The sequence below is a fragment of the Gouania willdenowi genome, chromosome 15 (assembly GCF_900634775.1).
Source record: "Gouania willdenowi chromosome 15, fGouWil2.1, whole genome shotgun sequence".
Classification (NCBI taxonomy): Eukaryota; Metazoa; Chordata; class Actinopteri; order Blenniiformes; family Gobiesocidae; genus Gouania; species Gouania willdenowi.
In genome coordinates this window covers 26103832-26126771 of record NC_041058.1, presented here as the reverse complement: position 1 = coordinate 26126771, position 22940 = coordinate 26103832, and the positions used below count along the sequence as shown (strand labels likewise).

The 22940-nt window shown below is 38.3% G+C and overlaps 1 protein-coding gene across 1 annotated transcript in view; it reads right to left on the bottom strand.

Annotated features, from left to right (window-relative positions):
• dntt (deoxynucleotidyltransferase, terminal) overlaps positions 1-22940 on the bottom strand; it is a 114162-nt gene that overhangs the window by 31509 nt on the left and 59713 nt on the right. The window contains exons 9-10 of the mRNA XM_028468999.1: positions 17375-17623; positions 15298-15381 (exon numbers count right to left, since the gene is read on the bottom strand). Of these exons, the coding sequence (XP_028324800.1) occupies positions 15298-15381; positions 17375-17623 (333 nt within the window). The remainder of the gene's footprint in view (positions 1-15297; positions 15382-17374; positions 17624-22940) is intronic.

Sequence of the window (22940 nt, the reverse complement as noted above, 5' to 3'; positions counted from 1 at the left end):
TTGAACCATGATCATATAGCTCTAAATTGGAGGTCACATTGGAAGTTTCCACTCTGATATCTGGCAAGGAAAGATACATTCCTCTAAAAAGAAATGGCTGTCAAATACCACTTTAAACAATCAGTAGAAGAAGGAAATACAGCAGATGTAAATTTGACATTGGAAACTGTCAGATCACATTAGATTATTATTAACATGACAAGACAAGGAAAAAAAAAAAGATAGATTAAAAAAATACACAATATATAATGTACATAATAGATAATGTTTAAAAATAGAATTTTAAAAAACTGTATCAGAAAACATGTTTACTGAGGACAACACAACACCACTGTTTGTCCCTTTCAACCACTTACTTCCAGGTTGCTAACCAAAGTGATTTCCCTGTTGGTCTAAACATATAGAAATTAAATTTGAATATCTTAAGTATCTTCAGCTGCAGATTAAGACTAATATGTAAGCCCAGTGCACTGCAGGCCCTTCCTCTAAATGAACTGCAGCCTATCATAAATGTAGAGACATCACATTCTAGAATAATCTCACCCATTTCCAATTGCTGTTCAAACTTCTCGCATGTTATATTTTAAATGTCTTCCTATTCAAACACACCTAACTGTAATAATCACCAGGTCTGAAGAAGATGTTTATATTGGTGTATGCATGTAACAGTGCAGCAGGGGGAGGTTTATACTGCCTTACGTCTCATACTGGGAGGGGCTCCAGCATCCCCTGCAGGATAAGCATGGAAAAGATGATGAGATGAAATGGAATGAGGAAAAAAGGGAACTAAATATTTTGTTTTCAACAAACGTTTAGGTGAACGAAGGGTTAATCCCAGCTGTGAGTCATGATTGGATATCTATCATTTGTCTTTTGATGGTGGATTAACTGAAGAAGCCAGGTAGAAACATGCAAATTACCCACAGAAAGCTTCCAGGTTCACTCTTGGTTAACAATTTGACCTCATGGTGTGATGCCAAAGATGCAACTACCAGAGCAGAGTGCAGCAATTTAGTGCTTTTAAATTGCTTGTCTTGCTACTTGAACACACCTACTGGTAATAACAAAGAGTGACTCTTTCACAGACCTTCTGCAGAGCTGAGTGATGACAGCCTCAGATTTAGCTGTGTTGTTTCAACGCCTCACCTTCATGAAATCAGTCACTGTTCGTCATTAACATCCAACCTTTTCAATCATCAAATCTAATTGATATAAGTCAACATAAATTAGTTTTCTCAAGGGAATGTGTTTGCATTTTTTTATTTGTTTTAAGCAAATTAAACATATTCTTTACAGTTCAGTAGGGGACAGTTGGCTACCCAAGACTTAGGCAGGTTTAACTTGATTACCTGATTATATTTATTCCTTTATGCAGGAACAAGCACAGTCAGGTGCACAGATCGACGTGAGGCAATCATGTCCTCTTTTCAAGGATTGTCCGGACTGTCTGGCCAGATTTTACAAACTCATCAATATGTCTGGGTTTCCCAGAGATCCTGTACACATCTTGGGGAACATGTTAATATAAAAGACCATAACTCCGCTAATATTTGCTCCATCTAAGACATTGCACCAGTTTCTGAAAGTTGAGTTGCTCTTTACAGCCAGTAGCATGCCATTACGGTAATTTTACTCACACGTCACAAAATCATTAAAGATGCCGCTTTTTTTTGACAAAATCCAAGTCCAAGATGGATTGAAAGAGACCAATGGGGGTGCCTCTCTCCTTCGGGTGTAGCTTGGTGCTGGCCTTGTCTCCTGGTGGCACGGAGTGATCTGACGCACCAGTGTGGGGGGCGTTGGCGTCTGTGCCGGGGTTGGGGCAGGGTTGCGTGGCTCCCCGGGATGATGCTGGGGGGTGGCGCTCACTGTTCCAGTGGTTGGGGTTGCTGTTGATCTCCTGATGAATCTGTCCTGCTATCTGCAGGCCGATGGGTGGGTCCAAGCACCCTTGGCTGGGGGCTGCTGCACCACTCAAGTGTGTGCAATTGGTGTACCTCCTTTTCGCGGTGGCGGCCGTTGATCGATGGCTTGCACTGTCCGGTGAGCGGCGGGGCCTGGACTGTCTGCCCTTGCACCGTCTTGGGCTGTGCGGTCCTGCTGGATGGTGGCTGGTTTGTGGGCTGGGGGGGGGGGCTCTCCCTGGGGGGGCTTCACCTGGAGGCTCGCTCTTGGAGGTTTCCGGTCCCGAAAGGGTACCCTTGGGGTCCGGGTGAGCTTGGCGAGCTGGCTGGGTCGGTCTTCCGGGGTGGGCGGTGTGGGCCGTACCCTTGCATGCCTGCGGGTGCTGCGTGGGGTGGCCCCTGCTTGGGCGGTGCCATGCGGGGCCGGGGTCTGCGCCGCTGCCGCCTCGGGGCTGTGCTCGCCGCATACCGGTATGACAGCCTGACTGGGGCCCTTGGGGGGCGGGTCCCGACTTTAACAATAACTAAGGCTCATCGCGTGAGCAACATCAATGAAGGGTGATCGGGGGGCTGTGTCCCTGACAAAAAGTACCCATGACTAGACCTGGAGGGCTGTTGAGCAGCACATTTTATATTTCTCCCTGCTCCATCACAACTAATTATAATAAGAGCAGCTAACTGTATAATGATACATTTATTAGATGTAGATGTTTTAAAGCAGGAAGAAAAAAAAAATTAAGGACACCTTCCTCTACACCATACACCAGCTCTGGGTCTTGACCCAGGGTATAAAAAACTCCCCTCAGATCTCTACCTGTGCCTTGGGACCAAAGCCTGGGAGTCCACTCCCAATGCCTTTTGACCAGATCTCCATTAATCACACTCCTACTCATGACAGAGAGTAATTACCCAGCAAGAATGTCACACTTGCTACACACATGGGTTTGTATACATCTGCATGAAGAGAGTGGAAGTATGCAAATCTGAATAAGAAAATGAATTAGATTATTGATAAAAAAAAACCAAAAAACAAAAACAGCTTTGTTTGTATCTGCTGCACTGCTGGGCAACACATCGCATACACAAATAGACACAAACAATTTCAAGGATAAATCTTGCTACATTTACAGATGTGTTTTTTTGCCAAGGTGTCGGGGCAGGGTCAGGGATCTGCACTGCCCAGGGAGGGAGTCAGTCTGTCTGGCATGATGAAATCCTCCACCTGTCCTCATTCATCAAGCCAACTACACAGATTAATTATCACAAACCTTCAGACTTACAGCAGAGGACACACACACACACAAACACACACACACACACCGGTGCCCAAGACTGGCACTTCAGTTAAAATTCAACAGTGGTGGTCTTTCACTGATGCCAGATGTAAATGCCTGGGGTAAAAAAGTCAGCGGGGTATTTTCAGAGGACGACTAGATGTCACAAATTGCTAGCAGTGTATTCAAACCCAAACCAACCAAATCAAATATATAAAAATCTCACAAGAATATGAAAGTATAAATGACTCCCTAAACTTCCTGCACTCCTGATTTTGTTTTGTTTTGTTTTTGTTTAATTTTTTTATGCTTTATTTTTTTAGGAAAGCTTAAATAAGAAGAGAAGGTCTCCCTTACCATATGCATTATGCCAATGATATTATTAAATATTTGTGATTTTAGGTCATTACATACAGCCTGAGTTGGTAAACTTAAAATCTAAACTTACTTTAGGGAGATAATATAGTAAAAACTCAACTGCCAAAAATGATTTGAAATATCTTATGAGCTAGAGTAGATAGAAATATATGCTTTATTTCTTACAGGCATGTTTTATTTTTAGTGTTTTTCTCTCGGTGAAGAACCAGTAAAATCATATTAAACCATTTTTATATTTACCACTTAATAATTTCATATTTAAAGAGAAATTGTCAGAAAGCAAAGCTGGCATGGGAAATTTGGACTGAAATTTGTTTATGTTTTAGGCAGTCCAAATTACATTCAAGCATATAGTATGTGGTACATAACAATAACCCTGCACGTATAGTATTCTGTGAGACTATTTTTCCATGACCTTTTTTTGTTAGATTTTCAGCAGCTATGTGGTTTTTGGTATCTGTCAGAGTCCTTCAAAAAAAAATTCATAAGCATATTTTCAACTAGGGATGCACAAAATATTCGGTGGCCGGAAATATTCAGCCGAATTTTGCAAAAGAAAAAACCACATTTGGCCTTCGGTGGAATGAGTTAAAAGCAAGGCCGAATAGTAGCGTTTGACGCAATCAAACAACGTGCAGTGATTTTGAGTCGGAAAAGTGTGTGTGCGTTGTGCAGCAGCAACAACAGCTCCTCCTTTCCGCATACAAACACAGCCAGACGTTCTCCTTTCCACTTACCGCTCTCCTTCACTGCGTAAAAGTTGGAAACTGTAGCAACACCTTCATGACAAGAATTTTTTGCATGTTTTGTTTTATTTGAAGGGCTAATATAAATGAAAAACTTTGTTGTGCTTTTTTTGAAAAGCAAAGGCTACTGGAATATATAAAAAATGTCAGAATATTCAATAAACATTTACTTTCTTTAAAAAAACATGTCTAAAAATGTATTCTAGGCTATTTATGCACTATTAAAAAAAATAGTGAAAAACTTAACAACCGCATTCGATTTTTGGTATTCGGTATTCGGCCAAGCGTTTATATTTTATTTGACTTCGACCACAAATTTTCATTTCGGTGTATTCCTATTTTCAACCTATCGAAAACTTTTCTTTTCTATGAAAATGACTAATATCTACCATTGGGGCTGGGAACCCATTCACAAAATGTATTTAACATCACTTTCAGCTCTAAAATTCTTTTAGAGAGAGACCTTCTTTTCTTGGGGTTTGCTGGCAGTTGTTCTCCTTCAATGCCCTCTAAGCTGTTTCTGAGAAAGACTGTCAACTGTATAGAAAAAAAAACTAAATCTTATTCCACTTATGAAACTGGAGCCATTTTTGTTTTTATGAGCTCAGACATATTTTTGTTTCTGTCAGACAGTTGTGAACTCTAATACCTCAGTGATATGTGATTTTCCCCTGAGCCTGTTCTTAATTGAACAAGATCATTAGTTGAATACTGCCCTGTAGTCCTTTTTAAGCAGTTTATAATAAAACCAGCTCATGTCCACTGAGAGACTCTCAGAAACCGACAAGATTAAAGTCCTACAAATGACCGCCTTTGGGTCCTTAAGCAGACATTTTTCTTCTAATCAGATGCTAGTCGTCGCTATGCTATTGTCTCTTTGACATCAGTCATATAAGCATCACAAGATATTTCCAAAACTTCTGGCCAATGAGAGAAGACACAGAAAAGACATCACCATTACAACACTGGCCATATGGTCAAATGTTAAGACAATAAGTTTCAGAATGGAGAGAGTGTGCCTTTGTCCTACCTAAAGCAACACCAGAGCAGAAAGAGGGAATCGGTGTCATGGAAAGGCGCCTAGACAGACAGTTAATGGATCTTCATTATGTTAATTAAAGCTGTGTTGCGGAGCGCAGAATGAAAAAACGGGTTACACCATTGTACAGTTCTGTCTGAATGCATTCTGTAAAGCTGTGAGATGACCTTGAAACTCAAAAACAGCCAATTTTGGACACTTACTGGCCCATCCTGGAAAAAATGGAAACATTTACCACAATTATTTCAATCATTCACTCCTTTCAGGGGAAAAAATGATTACAGAGTAATTCTGACAAGGAAATGACGAGCAATAAGCTATTGAAAGACTAAGTCCTATTATCCAAACAAACCTTCTGGACTCTGAATAGGACCCAGAAAAAACAGTCTGGCTCATAAAGAAAGGCTTAGCCCGAGTAAGTGCCATTTTTACACCAGTATAAATTGGTAGATGTTTGTGCCTAGATCTGTTCATGCAGAGAGTGTTTGCTTGCCTGTATTCTATAGAAATAAAGTCATTTACTACCAGGGAGGTTGAGGATGCATTCCTTATTCATTCATACATCAAGCTTGTTGCAAGCAATGAATGATGTGTAAGGCCCAAATTAAATCCAAAAAATACAAGGCAGAATAAAAACATGAAAACAGTAAATAAACTGATTCAAGAATTAAAGATGCATCTCTGGAAACTAAAGGATTTAGTGATGAGAATGAGATGTCACCACTTCTCTCCAATATAAAAGAAAACTACCAGCTGTTCAATAAATAAAAAATAATAAGAAGAATCTCACTAATTAGTCACTTTTCCCAAATCTTGATTATGAAGACATACAATATGTGACATAAATATGTTCTGCCCGATCCATAAGGGCTCATTTACTAAGATCAAACAAAGAGCACAAAATTTCTTCCCTGCATGGATACTTGATTACGTGGGGTAAGTGGAAGCTGCTACGTTCATGTTTGTTTTTATTTTTACAAACAAAAATGTTTACCTCAGTAACCACTGTGGTCAGTCAATTTCTATTCAAAATTAACTGGTTTTCCACTTATAATCCTTTAAAAGAAAAATACTGTTGGACATATGAATGAAACAACTTTATCTATTGTTACCATGGTTAAAAATTGATTGTATTAAATAAAATTATAATATTATTATGATCATAAATCTATTAGCTAGAGATAAATGAATCCAAAGATTATTAAAAATAAAGTGGATCTAAAATTATATATTTAAAAAAAAGATTAGTTTATTTGTTTAAATTATGATTAGGCTGAAAGTGTAAAAAATCTGATTGCACTGAATGCATCATTTGACATATCACCCCAGAACAAACAGCCAATCAGATCAGCCTTAGAAAACGTGTATGCTCAGGTGTAGTTAGCTTTCTCTCGTGTTAGAGAAGCCACGTTTGACCAGCAGATACATATTTTTATTGAAAAAAGATATCACTTCACTGCCACAATATTCACTCAGTTCTGCTGATGCTGCTGAACTGACTGCCTTGGGAGTCCTGATCCTAGTTTGGTGTTGGAATTGATTTGCTCCGCTATTGTGTCGGACCGTGAGCCGTGACGTCATTTGGTGGTGATGTGGATTTGAATCGGTCAAGTCTTTTTTGTAATAGTCCATGGGACCCAGCGAACTAGTCCAGAAGATCCACGAGATGGCGAGCCTCCCAGCTTGATCCCAGGAAAAAATCGACTTCTTGAATCCCACTAAAAAGGCCAGACGGACTGTGTGCCACATTGTAGGTTTTGATTCAAACCGATCCGGATTCTTCTTTTTTTTTTTCGAGTGCACTCCAAAGATATTTTATTTTTTGACATTACTGACATTGACTCAAACTCTGACTTCAAAGCACCTCAAGTGCGAATATTTAATATACCGTAATTTCCGGGCTATAAACTATAACTGTTTCATTGACTGCATTAAAATAATTTGGCAATTTTCTAAGAAAAATCCATACAAATGCCGCAGCCTAACTTAGGCCACACTCTATTGGCTGGGGAGGGTGCCCTTCAGACAACTCAGCCAATCAGAATGGGCATGTAGGTGGGCTGCTGTACTCAAGTTAGGGTGCAGGAAATGTCCGTGTTTCAACTGATAAGTTTCCTTTACTACATGAAGTCTCCTCCTCACTGCCCGAGTCTACATATCAGTCCATTTACAGCTTTTTATGGTCACTTTTTACTGGAACCAGACTGATACACAGCTTCATCCACTCTTCTTAACGTGAACTACCACGGCGCGATCACAGCGAGTCGGACTCTGAGTCAGAATGCGGACGAGATCGCTTCTGAACAAATCAAACATAGTGATTTAGCAACTTCATGCTGGTATACTATTACAAACTGGCTGACTTTTACTGTAGACAGACCGCTCCGTCTGTCCGTCCTCCTTACGGAAGCGTCTCCATCAGCCTCAGAGTCCAGAGCACCGATCAATCCTGAACCTGGTGATTTAACAACTTTATGCTGTTTATCCTTCTATTACAAACTGGCTGACTTTTAATTCATCCACGCTGCTGCTGCAGCGGGTGCTTTCTCTCTCTCTCTCTCTGACAACATTTCTCCGCGTCGTTGCTATGATGAGGGAGTGTGCATCATGACAAAATGAGTGATCAGAATGATTCAGTGCGAGCAAGAATTATTTAATGTTAACAATTTCATTGTTCCACCTGATCTAATGTGACTGAGCTCAATTTTGTGGTGCATGAAGCTTATAATACCGGGAAAAATCCACAATTTAGCCGCGTCATTGTTTAAGCCGCAGGGTTCAAAACGTGAGAAAAAAGTTGCGGCTTATAGTCCGGAAATTACAGTATAGAAGACTATTTCTTCCTACGGTCCCAGTTTGTTATTTTTCATACAATTGTGGTTTACACTTGTTAATTATTAGTGAATCCAAACCTTGCTCAAACCTAGAGACACCTGCATATTCCAGGATTGGGGTGCACGGATAGAAAAACTTAGCGTGCCAGCATAGGAGCAAGGATAACTCTGTAATTACCGTATTGCTTTTGATTTGACATTTCTATTTAATTGTGAGTTTAATTTAGATTTTGGAAATTTGCTGGTTGTTTTGACGAAGATAAACTAAATTACAGAACAGACCTTTGTGGAAGAAAATAAGACATTTTTTGCCCCACCACCTATTCCAAGATCAAATTAAAATTCAGTCACCCTTTCTGACACTGCTAGAGCACTTGATTCCAACTCAAATGGCATTAAACACTTCCCCAGCAGCACCAAAGTTAACCCCTAACGACACTGCGCCTCATACTGGAGAGTCCAAGCCTTACTTTAACTTACCTTCTGATCAGTTCAGCACACCTGAAGTGCAGCGAGTAGTAGTCGAACATATCGTGAAAAGCACAGATATTGTATCTTAGTTCTACTTACCTGTTAAACTGAGGTCTTCTTCAGGAAAGGTCACTTGTTCCAACTACAAAGGCCTTCTACCTCCGGTGACTAAAATGGTGAAGCTCTAAGGGTTCAAGCCACATATGCAACTGTTGAAGATGGAGATGAGTTATTCGCAAAATTCCTGAATACTCACCAGAACTCAGGGCAGAAACCATCTACTTATCTTCAAAGACTGCAAACATCTCCTACTACAGTTGTGCGTAAAAAGGCCATGAGTGCAGATGAGGCAGACAAACAGCTACTTAAACAGTTCTGCAGAGGGTGCTGGAATAACACACTGAAGCAGAACGATCCACATGCTTTCTCATGACTTTTATTGCTTCTACAGACTGAAGAAGACAAACAGGTGGCCAAAGCTAACAGAATGAGACAACACTTGGGTTGTACCAAAACTAGAGTTCAGTCTTAAGCACATGATGTTTTTTTTCCCTGTAAATGACCTATGTAACTTACCAAAGCCAGACAGCAACCCACCTGGAAAAATAACAGAAATCCAAAATCAACTTGTTGTTCTTTAAGCCCAGATTGCAACTCTCTTGCAAATCAAAGAAAGAAAACCTGACACCAAAAAAGAAGCAAATAAAAGAAGTAAGCCAAAAAATAAAGTATCTGCTGAGAAGCAGCCGCCAGCCACATCCCTGGGGCCAGAAAACCAAGACCTTGATATTGTTTTCAATGCGGTGAAGATGGACATCTTGCAAGTGGATGCAGCAATCCTCCAAATCCCATATTAGTCGAAGCCAGGAGGAACGAGCTCAAAAAAAAGCAACAAGCTTGAGACAAAATAAACTCTCCCAGTGACGTTTCTGCTTTAAACTAGGAGTTGTTCCTGTTGAGGGACAAATAGGAACAAGCATAAGTCCCACCAATAAGCTTAAAACAGAAACCAGAGCATCATTAAAAGAGCGCAGAGCTTCACAAACAAGGAAAATACCTCAAGGTCTTGTTGGAAGCAAAAGCACTGCTAACATTAAAGTTAATGGAGTTGACTGTAACTCGTTGCTCGATACAGGGTCACAGGTTACCACTGTGTCTCAGTCCTTCTACAACCAGCATTTATCACATCAAACCATTCACCCAGTAAGCGACATCCTAGAAATCGAAGGAACAAATGGCCAATCAGTCCTGTATACAGGCTATGTACAACTGAATGCGCAATTTCCAAAATAATTCATTTTGTCTGAGCCTCAAATCCTAACTCTTGCCTAGATTGTCCCAGATGTTCGTTCTAACAGTGACATTCTAGTATTAATTGGTACAAACACACTTGACTCGAGCAGTTCTGTGAAGAACAGACTAAACCATACTGTAGCTACCAGAAAGTTATAAAAACCTGGCAGCGCAGGCATAAACAAAACTCTAAAGGACAACTTGGTTTTGTCAAATTGAGTAATCAAAAGCAAAATGTTGTACCAGCAGGCCAGAAAGTTGTGCTGGAAGTAGAGTTCGGGCCGGGCTTGGGCCTCATTTTCCCGCTCAGCTGTCGGGCTTCATTTTTAACTTTTTTTCAATTACATTAATATTATTTTTTAATAAACAGATAACACCTCTGTATTGTTGTGGAATCATTTCTAAAGTGATTTCTGCTAGTAGTGGGACGGGATATTGACGAAATTGTGTTTTATTGTTCAGGGTTCACATTCACTGAATATTATTTGCTATTATATTATTTTTAATTATTATTTACTTGCTGATGAAGCGCAGGGAACAGTCAGGTCTGCGCTCCACGCACGGGCCGCCAGGTCTGGTCTGCAATGCTGTAATGGACTGGGTTCTATGTTCTGGTTATGTTCCACTTGTATGTATTCAGTGGTTAACTGATGCTGAGATTTCCCATGGCCTATAAGGCATCATGGTTACGTGCAGCTTTCTCTGCCAATGTGTCTTTGTTTACATGTGTTCTGAGTGTTGATTGGCTGGGAGGCTGAGGAAAGGGCAGGCGTAAGCGGGAAAAAGACTAGTGAACAATTCTGTTCCCACGGTAGTGTGAATGTATGATGGTGTAAGATGATTCTTAGTTTGTTTGATTGTTTATTTTTGGCGTGTTACTACAACCTCCATTAAAGTTTGTAAAACTGTCACGTCATTACAATACCTTTCAAGCTGCAGTGGGTGTGTGCGCGCCCCCCCTCTCTCCCCCCTCGCTATGCGAGGCACCGCGCTACTAATCTACCGGCTGCAATATGTTCAATAAAATAATAAAATTTGCTTTGGGCTTGGGCCTACAATTTAAGTTAACTCATTCATTGCCATTGACATACTTTTGCGTCAATTACGTTTTTTCGTGGGGATTACTAGAATACACCCTGGCGGTGGTCCCTCATCAATATCTAAGCTGTAGTGTGATGTTGTGACCAACTGTGCCCTGAAGGTTGCAGTAGCGCACCTTTAGATGTGAGATTAGCCACTGATTCTACCATTAACTAAGGAGGAAGAAGCAGGGACGAGGAAGATTATGGTGCTACGAAGTAATATTATAAAGTATCCAGCAGCTCACAGCTCCACATACTAACACAGAACATGTACGGACCTGAGTGGATTGTTGATAATGCTGCCATCGTGAGATAAAACCATCAACCAACCGGGTGAAGAAACTTGGAGGAATGCCAAAATACAGTAAGAAATCTATTCAACTCTGACCCAGATAGCAAATTGATAATAATTTTGCCATCAAAAGCCCGGTCTCTGTGTTGTTTTTGTAGTTTTATAGAAGGAAACAATGTTGAGGTGTCCCTAAAGTAAAAAAAAAAAAATTGCTTCAAAGTCACTAATAGGTTTTTTCATAAAAAGCCATTTTTCTCAGCTTTTTGTCACAAACTGGCGATTTGTCTGAAACTTGCCTTATTCAACTGCGGATTACAGAAGAACGAAAAAAGCTAGAAACAAAATTATTTTTTATAATGAAATTAGAGACTTTAATCTCTCAGAATCTTTCAGAATCTGGTGTCAAAAATCAGATTGTCATCGTACAAAATATTCTATGGGTCTTTAAAAATCAGTCAAAATGCTCAAAAACTGCTGGCACTGAGGGGGTAGAAATTCTCAAATTGGCTGGCACCGAATGAGTTAATGGGTCAGGCTCGGGTCAGGTCAGGCTTCATGCCCGTGGGCCAGGGTCGGGTCAGGCTGGACTTTTTGGGCCCGATCTAACCTCTAGCTGGAAGGGTACGTTAATGTCAGTAGCAATCGAGACACTCTCTACCTAAATGGTAAATGGAGTTGATTTATATAGCGCTTTATCACCACACTGAAGCAGTCTCAAAGCACTTTACATATCAGCGCATTCACCCATTCACTCTCACATTCACACACCAGTGGGACAGGACTGCCATGCAAGGCACTAGTCGACCACTGGGAGCAACTTAGGGTTCAGTGTCTTGCCCAAGGACACTTCGACACATAGTCAGGTACTGGGATCGAACCCCCAACCTCTCGATCAGAAGACGACCCACTACCACCTGAGCCACGGTCGCCCTTATATATAAATATATATATATATATATATATATATATATGTATATGTATATATACCTAGCAGCATCTTCACTGACAATTCCCTTGTCACACTTCCAACACATTCACCATACAAGATTCCTGCTGTATTATGAAATTAAACCAGGCATGATGTTGTCCTCCCACCTAACTGTGTTATAATAATAATTCAAAAACAAGATAATCCTATTGCTCATCAAAGACAAACTCATGACTCATGTCAACCACAGACAGCTAACTGCTCAAGTCAACAGCAAGGTGACATGAAGGCAAGCCTCAGTTTCAATTTTGGAGATTCTCCACTTCCTGAGGAATGGAAGACTCGAATAACGTCTTCGCTCATCATGACCTAGACGTTGGTAATGCAACAAAAGTCAAACATCACATCAAACTGAAGGATGAAGCGCCCTTTAAACAAAGGCCACGCCCAATGCATCCCCAAGATAAGGCAGTCGTACACGGCATCTGCAATCACTCCTTGATGCTGGCTTTATTAGAGAATCACAGTTCCCCTCTTCGTCACCCATCGCAGTGGTCAAAAGGAAGAATGGTGATATCAGGTTATGTGTGGATTACAGGAAATGAAACCTTCAAACCATCAAGGATGCTTATGCACTTCCTAACTTGGAAGAATCATTATCTGCACTAAGTGGAGCGAAACAGTTTTCTGCAATGGATCTAAAATCTGGGTATTACCAGATTGAGACACCTGCATATTCCAGGATTGGGTTGCACGGTTACAATATTTTCATAGATAATTATTATGTAAATATTAAGCCTTCAAAACACATCCCAATGAGTGTTAAGCTTCACTTGTTCTATTAAAACATAAATATCATGTGTGCACTGTTCATCAAATAAACCAGCTAATCTTAGCACCATGCTATTAACACCACAGTATGACCCACTCAGTTATCCCATGAAAACATACTGTCCTGCTGCTTTTCCTCCATTGTAGCCAATTATGTGTATAAATCCAACAGAGGCGAGAGTTGCTCTTTAAAATCCTAATTAGTTTTCACACCGTGGAAGGAAATAATTAATTGGTTGTTAAAAAACAGAATGTGAATTCTTCCATCATGCTCATCAGTGCCTCTGTATGTGTTTTATTTAATATGTAGAGAATAAATAACGACTTCTTAATGCAGTCTACTTGTTTTTTTTAAAGCCAGTTGTTTTAAAAGTGTTTTCCTATTATATTGATATAAGGTGCATTACAGAAAAATACAATGGAGCTCATATCTTCATCAAGCACCACCCACCTCATATAACTAAAAATGTTGTTCTCATTTTGTTGCTACTTTCAGATCACTCAGACGTGACATTCATATTGCGCTTAACATTTTCAGATAAGGTTAAAGACAGAATTCAAATATACCACTATGGCTTAAGTTGAGTGGAAGCAAAGAGGTTTGTTTTTGTTGCATTACTCAAATTAAGTTCAATTGAAGAACTTGTTGGAACAAATATGCAATTATATGTTTAAATTTTAGTACAATTCATGTAATTGTATAGCAACTACTGTTAAATTCTCAAATAAAAATAAATACTCAAAGCAAGATAGATTTGATTATTGAATGTCCATAAATGATCTGATACATGAATGATACTGAGCATTAAACTTTCAGCCTTAATATGCCTTGAGAAAAGACTAAAATTAGTTTTTGAGAGAGCCACAGACTAAGTTGAAGAAATCTTGCAGTGGCCAACACTGTACATTTATTTTGCCTCATCTAAGACGCTGTTATAAATGAAAGAACATTTCATTGCAATGGGGAGAGATGTATAGCACAGTAAGTGTAAAAAATAAGCACATTCTTTTAGTATAGTTTTGAGAAATTAATTGAAACTACAGCAGTAAAATCATGTTTATAGATGAGGACCATAAAGAAAATGGATTTAAAACATGGTGGAGGTTCCATCATGTGGTAGTGTTGCTTTAATATTATTTAAGAAAAAGATCATCACCAAGGTCCTGGTGATTAGTCTCAATATAAATTGAAGTTCTCGATCCAAAGAGAAACCAGACTGTAATTAGTTGTGTTTCTATTACCCTTGGAAATGTGCAAAACCGGAATTTTACGTATAGCTAAAAAGTTTCTATGCTTTCATGATGAGGACATTTTAGATGGTTCGATAATGAAATGTGTCACAAAAGCGCTTCGGAAACACTTTTTCGCAAATACACATCACAGCACATGGCATACCTGGTCAGATAACACCGGTCACATGACCACTTCTCTCCAAGAAAACATGACGCTACGTTTAGATAGACGAGGAGACTGGGACATTTCTTGTTTTAAGGAAGTTCTGAGTATCTCTGCGAAAGAGCTTTCATGGGAGTTAAGAGACTCCTGCCCAAAACAACCTTCATGTTCAAAGCGCAATTATACTTTGTCGACATTTAGAAATATCTGTAATGAAAACTCAGCTATTGACAAGGACCTGAAATCTGGTGTCAACTCTGATATAATCTATTAGTAATGATGCAACATACTGAATTTCTCATATAACTGTCAATGACTTTGTCTTAACATGCTCAATGATGGCCAAGTACAATGAATTGAACATCAGGGACAAGAGCTATCCTATAGTTCAGTAACTATATATAACATGTCATATTTTTATCAGTTTGGCAGGTTTTTATTCATATGAACATTTTATTATTCCAAGTTAAGACCAAAGAAATCTTTCATTCCATGTGCAAAAGCGTTGTTGTTTCTAAACATTTGTTTCCTAAGTTATTCTTAGAATACCTGAATATACCAATAATAGGATTTGTTTGTTGACTGCAGATATGTAGTAAAAATATAGTAGAAATATAAATAGTTCTTAAATAATGAATGTGACCACAGAAAAAAAAAAAAAATCACTGTTTTTCAGTTTTTATTCTAAATATTTTGAAAGATTGAGCTGTGGATTGCTCTCCAACTAAAGCAGGAACTCACCTCAGTCAAGAAAAACACCAACTTTTTCATTTTTTTATAATGATTTTGTAATTGTAATCGTGTAATCTGTGAGTCTGTAGCGCTTTACCTTGGTTTTGTCATACAAAGCGTGGTTGTCCAGAAGCATGTGCCTCTCCTTTTGAGCAAACCTTCTCAAGTCTCTTTCAAACTGCTGTGGGAAAAAAACATTATCATTAAATATATATTTATACCACTCTTGTGTGTGTTTTTTTACATCATTAGAAACTTGAATGTATTTTGCCACTTTTGAAAGAGTAATGGTTTTCCTTTTTGAACTCAGAACTTTTTGGATTCAACATTGGGAATTTAATGTAAAAAAATTTGTATCTAAGACAAAACTGAGGTGTATTGACTGCTTAATATGATATTCATTTATGCTATGTACCTTTTTACTTAAAAGGTGGCCTTAAACATATGGGGTTTACAATCCAAGCCAGTTATTTCTGTGCTGTTCTGCTGTTGGGATGTTTATTGACTTGTGAACCTTGAAAGTTGCCTTTTCCCAGGCTGGTCGTTCCTCCATTTACAGCTGTATACATAAACAGTCTAACTTCGGCCTTCATTTGTTGATATATAGGAGTTTGTGGCTTCCTTTCTTTGTCTTAAGGCAAAAGCCTTAGACTCCACCTGTTGGGTTTCGAATTTCTTGTCAGTCCATATATGTGATTGTAGGAGCTGGATTCTTCAGAGCATGATTTGACCCCGTTTGCTCTCATTGAACTGATATCTCCAGTTCTCCTGTTTTTGCCTCAGAACATGATTTGACCTCCTTTGTTCTCCCAGGGTTTTTGTCTCTGCCCTGGGTTTTTGATTCTGCTTGTTTTAATCAACTTTGTATTATTTTGCAAGTCAGTTTCAATGAGGACTTTTTTCCACACTACACCTTTTTTTTATCATCCACATCATCACCTGGGGGGACACGACAAACTTTATATTGAAGACAAATGTATTTATCTCTTTGTGATCAAACTATGTAATTATGATCAACCTAAGATGTGTTCTTCTTTCCTGAGCTTTTTTTAAAAAAGGAAAAATAATAGATTACAAAATCTAACATTTTTTGTTGCAGAAATACAAGGCTTGGGCTTCTGCAGATGTTTTTGTATTTATTAATGTAAAGAAACTAACTTGTAATCGAAATGCATTCCTTACTTCAAAGTCTCCTATGTATAAAGTACCAAAGAGCACAGTTATTGGATTTTAAAGTTTTCCTCGTTTCTTCCAATAAACTAACTTTTTTTTCCTCTGGCATTTTTTTTTTTAATAAACATTGTGTCCAACGAAAATGAGAAATGGCAGTGAATTTAATTACTACAGTTTAGAAAGTTTGCTGAGAAAGATGAGTTTTTTTAGATTGTCTGATCCTGTACCAGTAAATATTATTACAAAAATGTAATTTTCTTTGCTAATCAAAAATTATACAACAATGGAGTTTACTGAAGGATTTTGCAGGTTTTTTTTTTTTTTTGTACTTTACATTAAAAATGCGTTTTTTTAGAAAATTTGAAAATTGAATTTACTTTTATTTTATTTTATTTTTGTTTTATTTTTTAGTGTAACAAGCCCAAAGTGACCTAAAAACCATTCCATACGTTAGTTCTCTAGTCTGATTTTTTTAAAAAAACAACTTAGTCAAACACTGTATTACTTTCTAGCAATTTTCTTTGTATCCTATTTATGGTTAGTATGGCTCTAGTGGGCTGTAAACTGTTGCATTGAATGTCTGCTGTTGAGCATTTATCAATTTTTTCTCTTCAATTATCATCTTTGGCTGTTCCTGTAAATAGCATGATGGTGTGCGGCAATATGTCACAAACAAGTTGACATCTCACCACATGACTGTGCTGATGTAACTGGTCGACTGTGATTGACAGAAGCAACATAGTGTGAATGAATTGAGGCACTACTGCCTTTTTTGACATCACTAGAGTTAACTGGCAGCCCTGGGTCTAATGTTATAAAGTAACTGTGTAGTCAGAACTTAAAGGGCAAATGTCTTTGCACATGTGATGACATGAGATGTTTATAAGTCCGTAATTGCAGAATAACTGTAGGAATTTAAAAATTAACAAGCATGAACATATTGCACCTTTGACGATGCCCTCATTGCATCAAAAATGGTGTTTGTCATGTGCCTGTCGTACCTTTGACCCAGTCCAGCCAAGGAGGGTGAAGGCATACTGTTTCATAGGTGGTGACACCAGGTCCACTCGCACCGCCCTCCAACCTCGACCATCCCCCTCTGCACCACACAGACCGCCCTCTACACGACTGCCATCCAGCCGTAATATCAGGAAGCACTTTGCAAAATGGTCCATAGCATCAAACTTGTGATTGGGAAGCCTAGACATGTCAAATGTGGAGGCCCGGTAGTCACAGTAGAGGATTAGACCCTGATGTGTAAAAAAAAAACACAGAAAGGAGGAGTGAAATTAAACATCAAAAATGACGATAAAAGAAGAATGAATTTTATGTCTAATAATGTTAATGTTTAATTATAAAGGAGTCTTATTTCTAGAAAGAATGATTATGATAGACAGGAACAAATATTTATTTTGATCTGGTTATGTAGTGATGCAGGGCAGCACAGGGGAATAGTGGTTTGTACTCCTGCCTCACAGGAGCAAGCATTGTCTTTTCAACTACTGGGCATGTCAACGCCCAAATGTACACATCTGTGAGAAAAAAAACAGTGCATGTTAGATTAAAAAAATAAATTAAAAAAGAGAAAGAAAACAGCTATGTACTTCTTATCTAAACTTGCTGAACTTGGGAAAATGGTATACCCACAGTTAGCCCAATAAAAGCTTGTGCATGTGTGTTTTGGTTTGGTTTAGTTATGATGTATAAATTGCAGTCATATTTATGTCAATTTAGTATTCAGAGGTGCAGCAACGAGATAGGCAACACAGGCAATTCCCTAGGGCCCCGAGGGATGGCTAACATTAGTCAATTTCAATGACAAAATAATGTAACTGCTTTGAAATGCTGCAACAACAGCACATTGAAAATCCCCCTGCACGGGGCCCTTTCTGAATAGTCAGTGGCTTGTTGCTAGCAGGGGCCCCGACAGACGGCAGATAACAGTGACAAAATTTGAATCCCCCGGACACATTACAATAACACGTCAGGAACCTTCCTAATGGAGCCCCACTTCTACCCTGCATCAACGTGCAATCCTTGTTGGAAAAAAAAAAAACCAAGAAGAAGATGAAAAGAAGCTATGTGTTACATTATAAAGAAGTTTGTCAAAGCACCAGAAATGTTCACTACACATTTAAGTCTGTGTAAAGTTATTTCAGCCATTTTCCCCTAAAAATAGTCTAAGTGTACATATATGTATTTTATTAATCCCTCAAATTTGACAGTGTGGCTAAAAACAAACTTCTGTAGTATGACAAACTTAGTAACATATTTATTTTTACTTTACACCAACTTTAGCAGCTTTATTTTAAGAAGTAGTCCAGCTTGGCTTACACAGTATGTCATAAGTCTTGTTGTCAATGGCTGTGTACATACTGTACATTAATAGCCACATAATAAGTTAGTCCTTTGCTGCCAATGATATTTTCTCCCAGAATAAAGTATTTGTTGTCAAATGGTAAAACTGATACCAGCATCAATCCTGCTGTCAGTTTAGTCTAGACTGTGGCTAATTTGTTCTTAGAATTGAAAGATAATTTAGTAATATAGCAATATATCCATACATTTTCTGCTATAGCCTAAATATTACATTAAATAATGTTAACATGAAGCATTAAAGTTGTTACTGCAAATTAATGTTCATTAAATATTATACAGTAGATATAAGGCCAAGGTGTCACAGACTTTCCACTTCAATTCCTTGTATTTTTGCTTGATTGCATTTTTATCATACTTAAAATTTTGCACATTTCAGTTTTGTGTGTTTTTCTGGCATTTATATATTGTGCGTAAAGTTTGCATTCAGTTTAGATAGTTATGTTAGGTATTGTTTATTTTTAATGTTGATTATTGAATAAAGTATTACTGATTCGTCATCCTGGACTTCATTCATCATCATTCTGGAGCCGGGAGGCCACATAGTCCTTCTTGCCTAGGGCCCCCAGGGGGTCTAGAAACACCCCTGTTAGTACTAATACAGTAATACACTATGACTGGGACCCTGATTATGAGTTTAAACAAGATATACCAGGAGACAGTTTCCTAATGAAGCAATTTGTGTCAATGTTAAAATGTAACTATAGATCAAAAGCATAATCTATTATCCTGCTAGTGGTCAGCCTGCATTCATAGGACAAAATTATTTTACTATTGCTTTTCTCTGCATGCGTTTGGTTGAAATCTGTCAGCTGCAGAAGTTTAGACTGAATAAAGGTGGCATGTTTTAATTTTGCAGGAAAAATGTGTCAAACATTAAGGCACTGTGAACAGAGTTATATTTAGGGATAATATATCAAATGTAGACAAGCTTTCAGTTTTGCCTTAACGTAGTCGTGCAGAAAGTATGCAATGTTGAAAATAAAATTGTATAATGTCAACCACCGTTTTAGATCTTTGGAATGAGAATTTAAATATAGTTGAGGCAGGTAAACAAGTTTCTAACGCATCGTTACCCATATTCAAAGTCAAATTCATTTTCTTAAAGAACAAAAAATGCATGGATTTTCATTTTTTTTGTGTGCAAACTTAACCAAAGTGAAGGCTTGTCATTTCACTTTTATTGTTGCTTTTCAACAAAGGTCAAATATTCCCATCTTTGCGAGTCTCCAAATGTCATTATAGTAAAGGTCTACTAAGTCCATTTTAATACAACTATGTTTTAATGTTACACATGCATTGGACAAATTTGAATGAACAAATGCTATTTGACCAAAAAAAATGCAGATAATCAAAGCAAACAAACAGAAGTAAAGAACTGGTAAAACTGCCTGATCTACAAAGAAAAGTGTTTTCTGTTTTTACTTGAATAACCGAAAAAACTCTCAAGTAAAGGTTTTTCTTAAATGTTTTCTCTCCCACTGTATGATTGAATGATTAGTTGTGATATCAAACCGGCTTAGGTCTAGACAGGCTCTTGAAAGCTAGCAATTGACAAAAGTGGGAACGGGCGAGATGTCATCAGACTGATCACAGCTTAAAATAGTGCAAAATAAGGATGGCAGTAAGGCTGAATACTTTTCCATGGGAAATGATTCTTCTTCTTAGAAAATAGAAATCGCTGCCAAGCAAGATATCAGCAGTGAGAAGAGGAGAGAGGACCACTCGTGCTAGTGCGAAACAAAGACACGAAAGAGTGAAATGGAGTGAGTGCAAGGGAGTTACTGAAAATAACCTGTTTGAAAAAAATAAGAAATGACTGAACAAGGAAATAGGAAAGGGGGTAAAAGCATGAGTTGAGGGATAGTCCATTATTTATTTCCTCGGAGCCTTGACATTGCTGATAATACGTTTTCCTTTAAACTGATGTGTTAAGGTGATTAAGATTACATATTGTCATTTTAATTCCAGTACTTGGTCTAATTGTCGGGATACATCGCTCTCCTCTTGATGGCTATAAATCTGCTTCACTCCCCTTAAAGAGCAATAATTAGGAAAGTGAGTTCAGCACACATCTACTCTGCCTGTCCACCAAAGGTTAATCACAAAACATTAAGTAACATGTCAGCAGGGCTTGAAAAGCTCTTACGAGCAGATCATCTAAAAACACAACTCATCAGATGAGGACAGCACTTCCTAAAGTTTGCAAAATGCCAATGGTGAAAATTGGAGGTGGCCATGATGGTGGATGGCTGTTTGATTGCTTAAAGTCTTCTCTCGCTCACAGAACCAAGTAAAATATAGGTTGGATAAGTGAAGAATGTAACCAAAACGAATTACTTCTTTCCAACAGAAATGTGTGGAGTAGTTCCGATAATTACTAATTGCAAACCATAGACTGAGAAAAGAAAGTTCAGATCAGACATTTTTTAGTTTTGTGCAATGATTCATTGGTTGAAAACAAACTCCTTCTATACTAAAGCAGAATTAACCAACCTTTTTAGTCCTATGTATTGTTTGGTGTCGTTTATGTATCTGCAGGCTTCACTGAGCACTGCACTGTATTAAAAGTTTCATCAAGGTAGTGTTTAGTCGACTTATCCATGTTAGCATGATGCTTCGGATGAAGAATTGTTTTTAAAACTTTTTATTTAAAGCTAAAATCTGGAGTTTCTGAGAAATCTATGTTTATGTATCATTCTTTTGAAATGTGAAAAAATACCTAACTAGTCTTTTACTATGGTCTACTGTCGGTGTTCATTCATATACATCAATGTATATAAGTCCCGCCTTCATCCTATAGACCCCTATACAAATGGAAACGAGCGCTGTGATCGCCCAGCCAATAGGCTTCAACTTCCTGTTTTTGAGACTGTCAATCAAAGTCAATGCGGAACTGTGCACGGAAACAGCAAACAGGTAAATATGATTTTGGGTCTTACCTGACCCATAGACCTACAGTATATCAAGGCGACCTGATGCAACATTGTTATGTTCCGTGATGCGTGTGCAGAAAAGCAGAGGCGTGGCTTCTGGTAGATTGGCAGAGGCAGTGGGAGGAAGTGGAGCTGTTGAGGGCGGGACATCGAGACTTTTCTCAGAAACTCCGGATATCAGTTTTAAGGGGCTCAAAAAGATTGTGATATTTGTCTGACCATGGAAACTAATTGAGAGTTGTTGTTTTTTCCACACAACGTGCAACGTGATTCCATACTGTCATACATAGTGCTTATTTTAGAGCTTCTTTTAGCATGAGCCATTTAAGCCTTTAAACAGCTTGAATCATGCATCCATCTATTTTATGACTCACTTGCTTCTTTTTTCAGGGTCACAGGGGTTTGCTGGTTCCCATCTTCAGCTCTCATTTGGTGTTAGGCGGGGGTACACCCTGGACAGGGCAAGAGTCCATTGCAGGGCAACACACAGACAATCACTCACATTCACTCTTACGAGCAATTTAGAGACTCCAATCAACCAAAAAGGTATGTTTTTGGATTGTATGAATCACATAACGCTAAAAAAAACTTTTGAAAAAAGCCTTTTCAAACATGGTAAAAAAGGTAATAATGATAATGTAAGTTGGTTTTATATAAAAAAAACAACACATACAGATATACTGGACATACAGATATAATAGAATTTTGAGAAATACTTTTAAAATGTTATTAAGTCACCTCATGGTCTACCAGCAAGGGGCCAATATTTTGATAAGACAGGGGTTCAAATGTCCGTTGTTTTAATTGATTTTACCCCTCACACCACTAACATCTTTAAATTAATCCATTATGGCACATTTTCTTAATTTCACTCTCTGTGGGGTTCTTAGACATCTCTCTGACAACAATTAGTGATTATTGCTCCCCTTCAAAAAGTCAAATGGTAAGGCTCTTTTAAAAGACATTCATTAACAACTTTGCTAAAGGCCTACTTAGACTTAGCAAGGATAACAGCACTTTTATCTGAAATTAAAATCCCACTGAGGTACACTTGAGTCAAGTGCTTCCAGAATGTCGGCAACTCATCTAGCGTGCAAAGCTCCAAATGTAAGCCACATTCCATGCTGTCATGTTTTTCATCCCTTGCTGGAGGTTTATTTCCTTTATTCTTAAATCATCCTAATGCCTTCAAAGATAAGTATTAATGACTTATGGAGACATTTGTACGGACCATTAAGTACACAGAATGCAGATG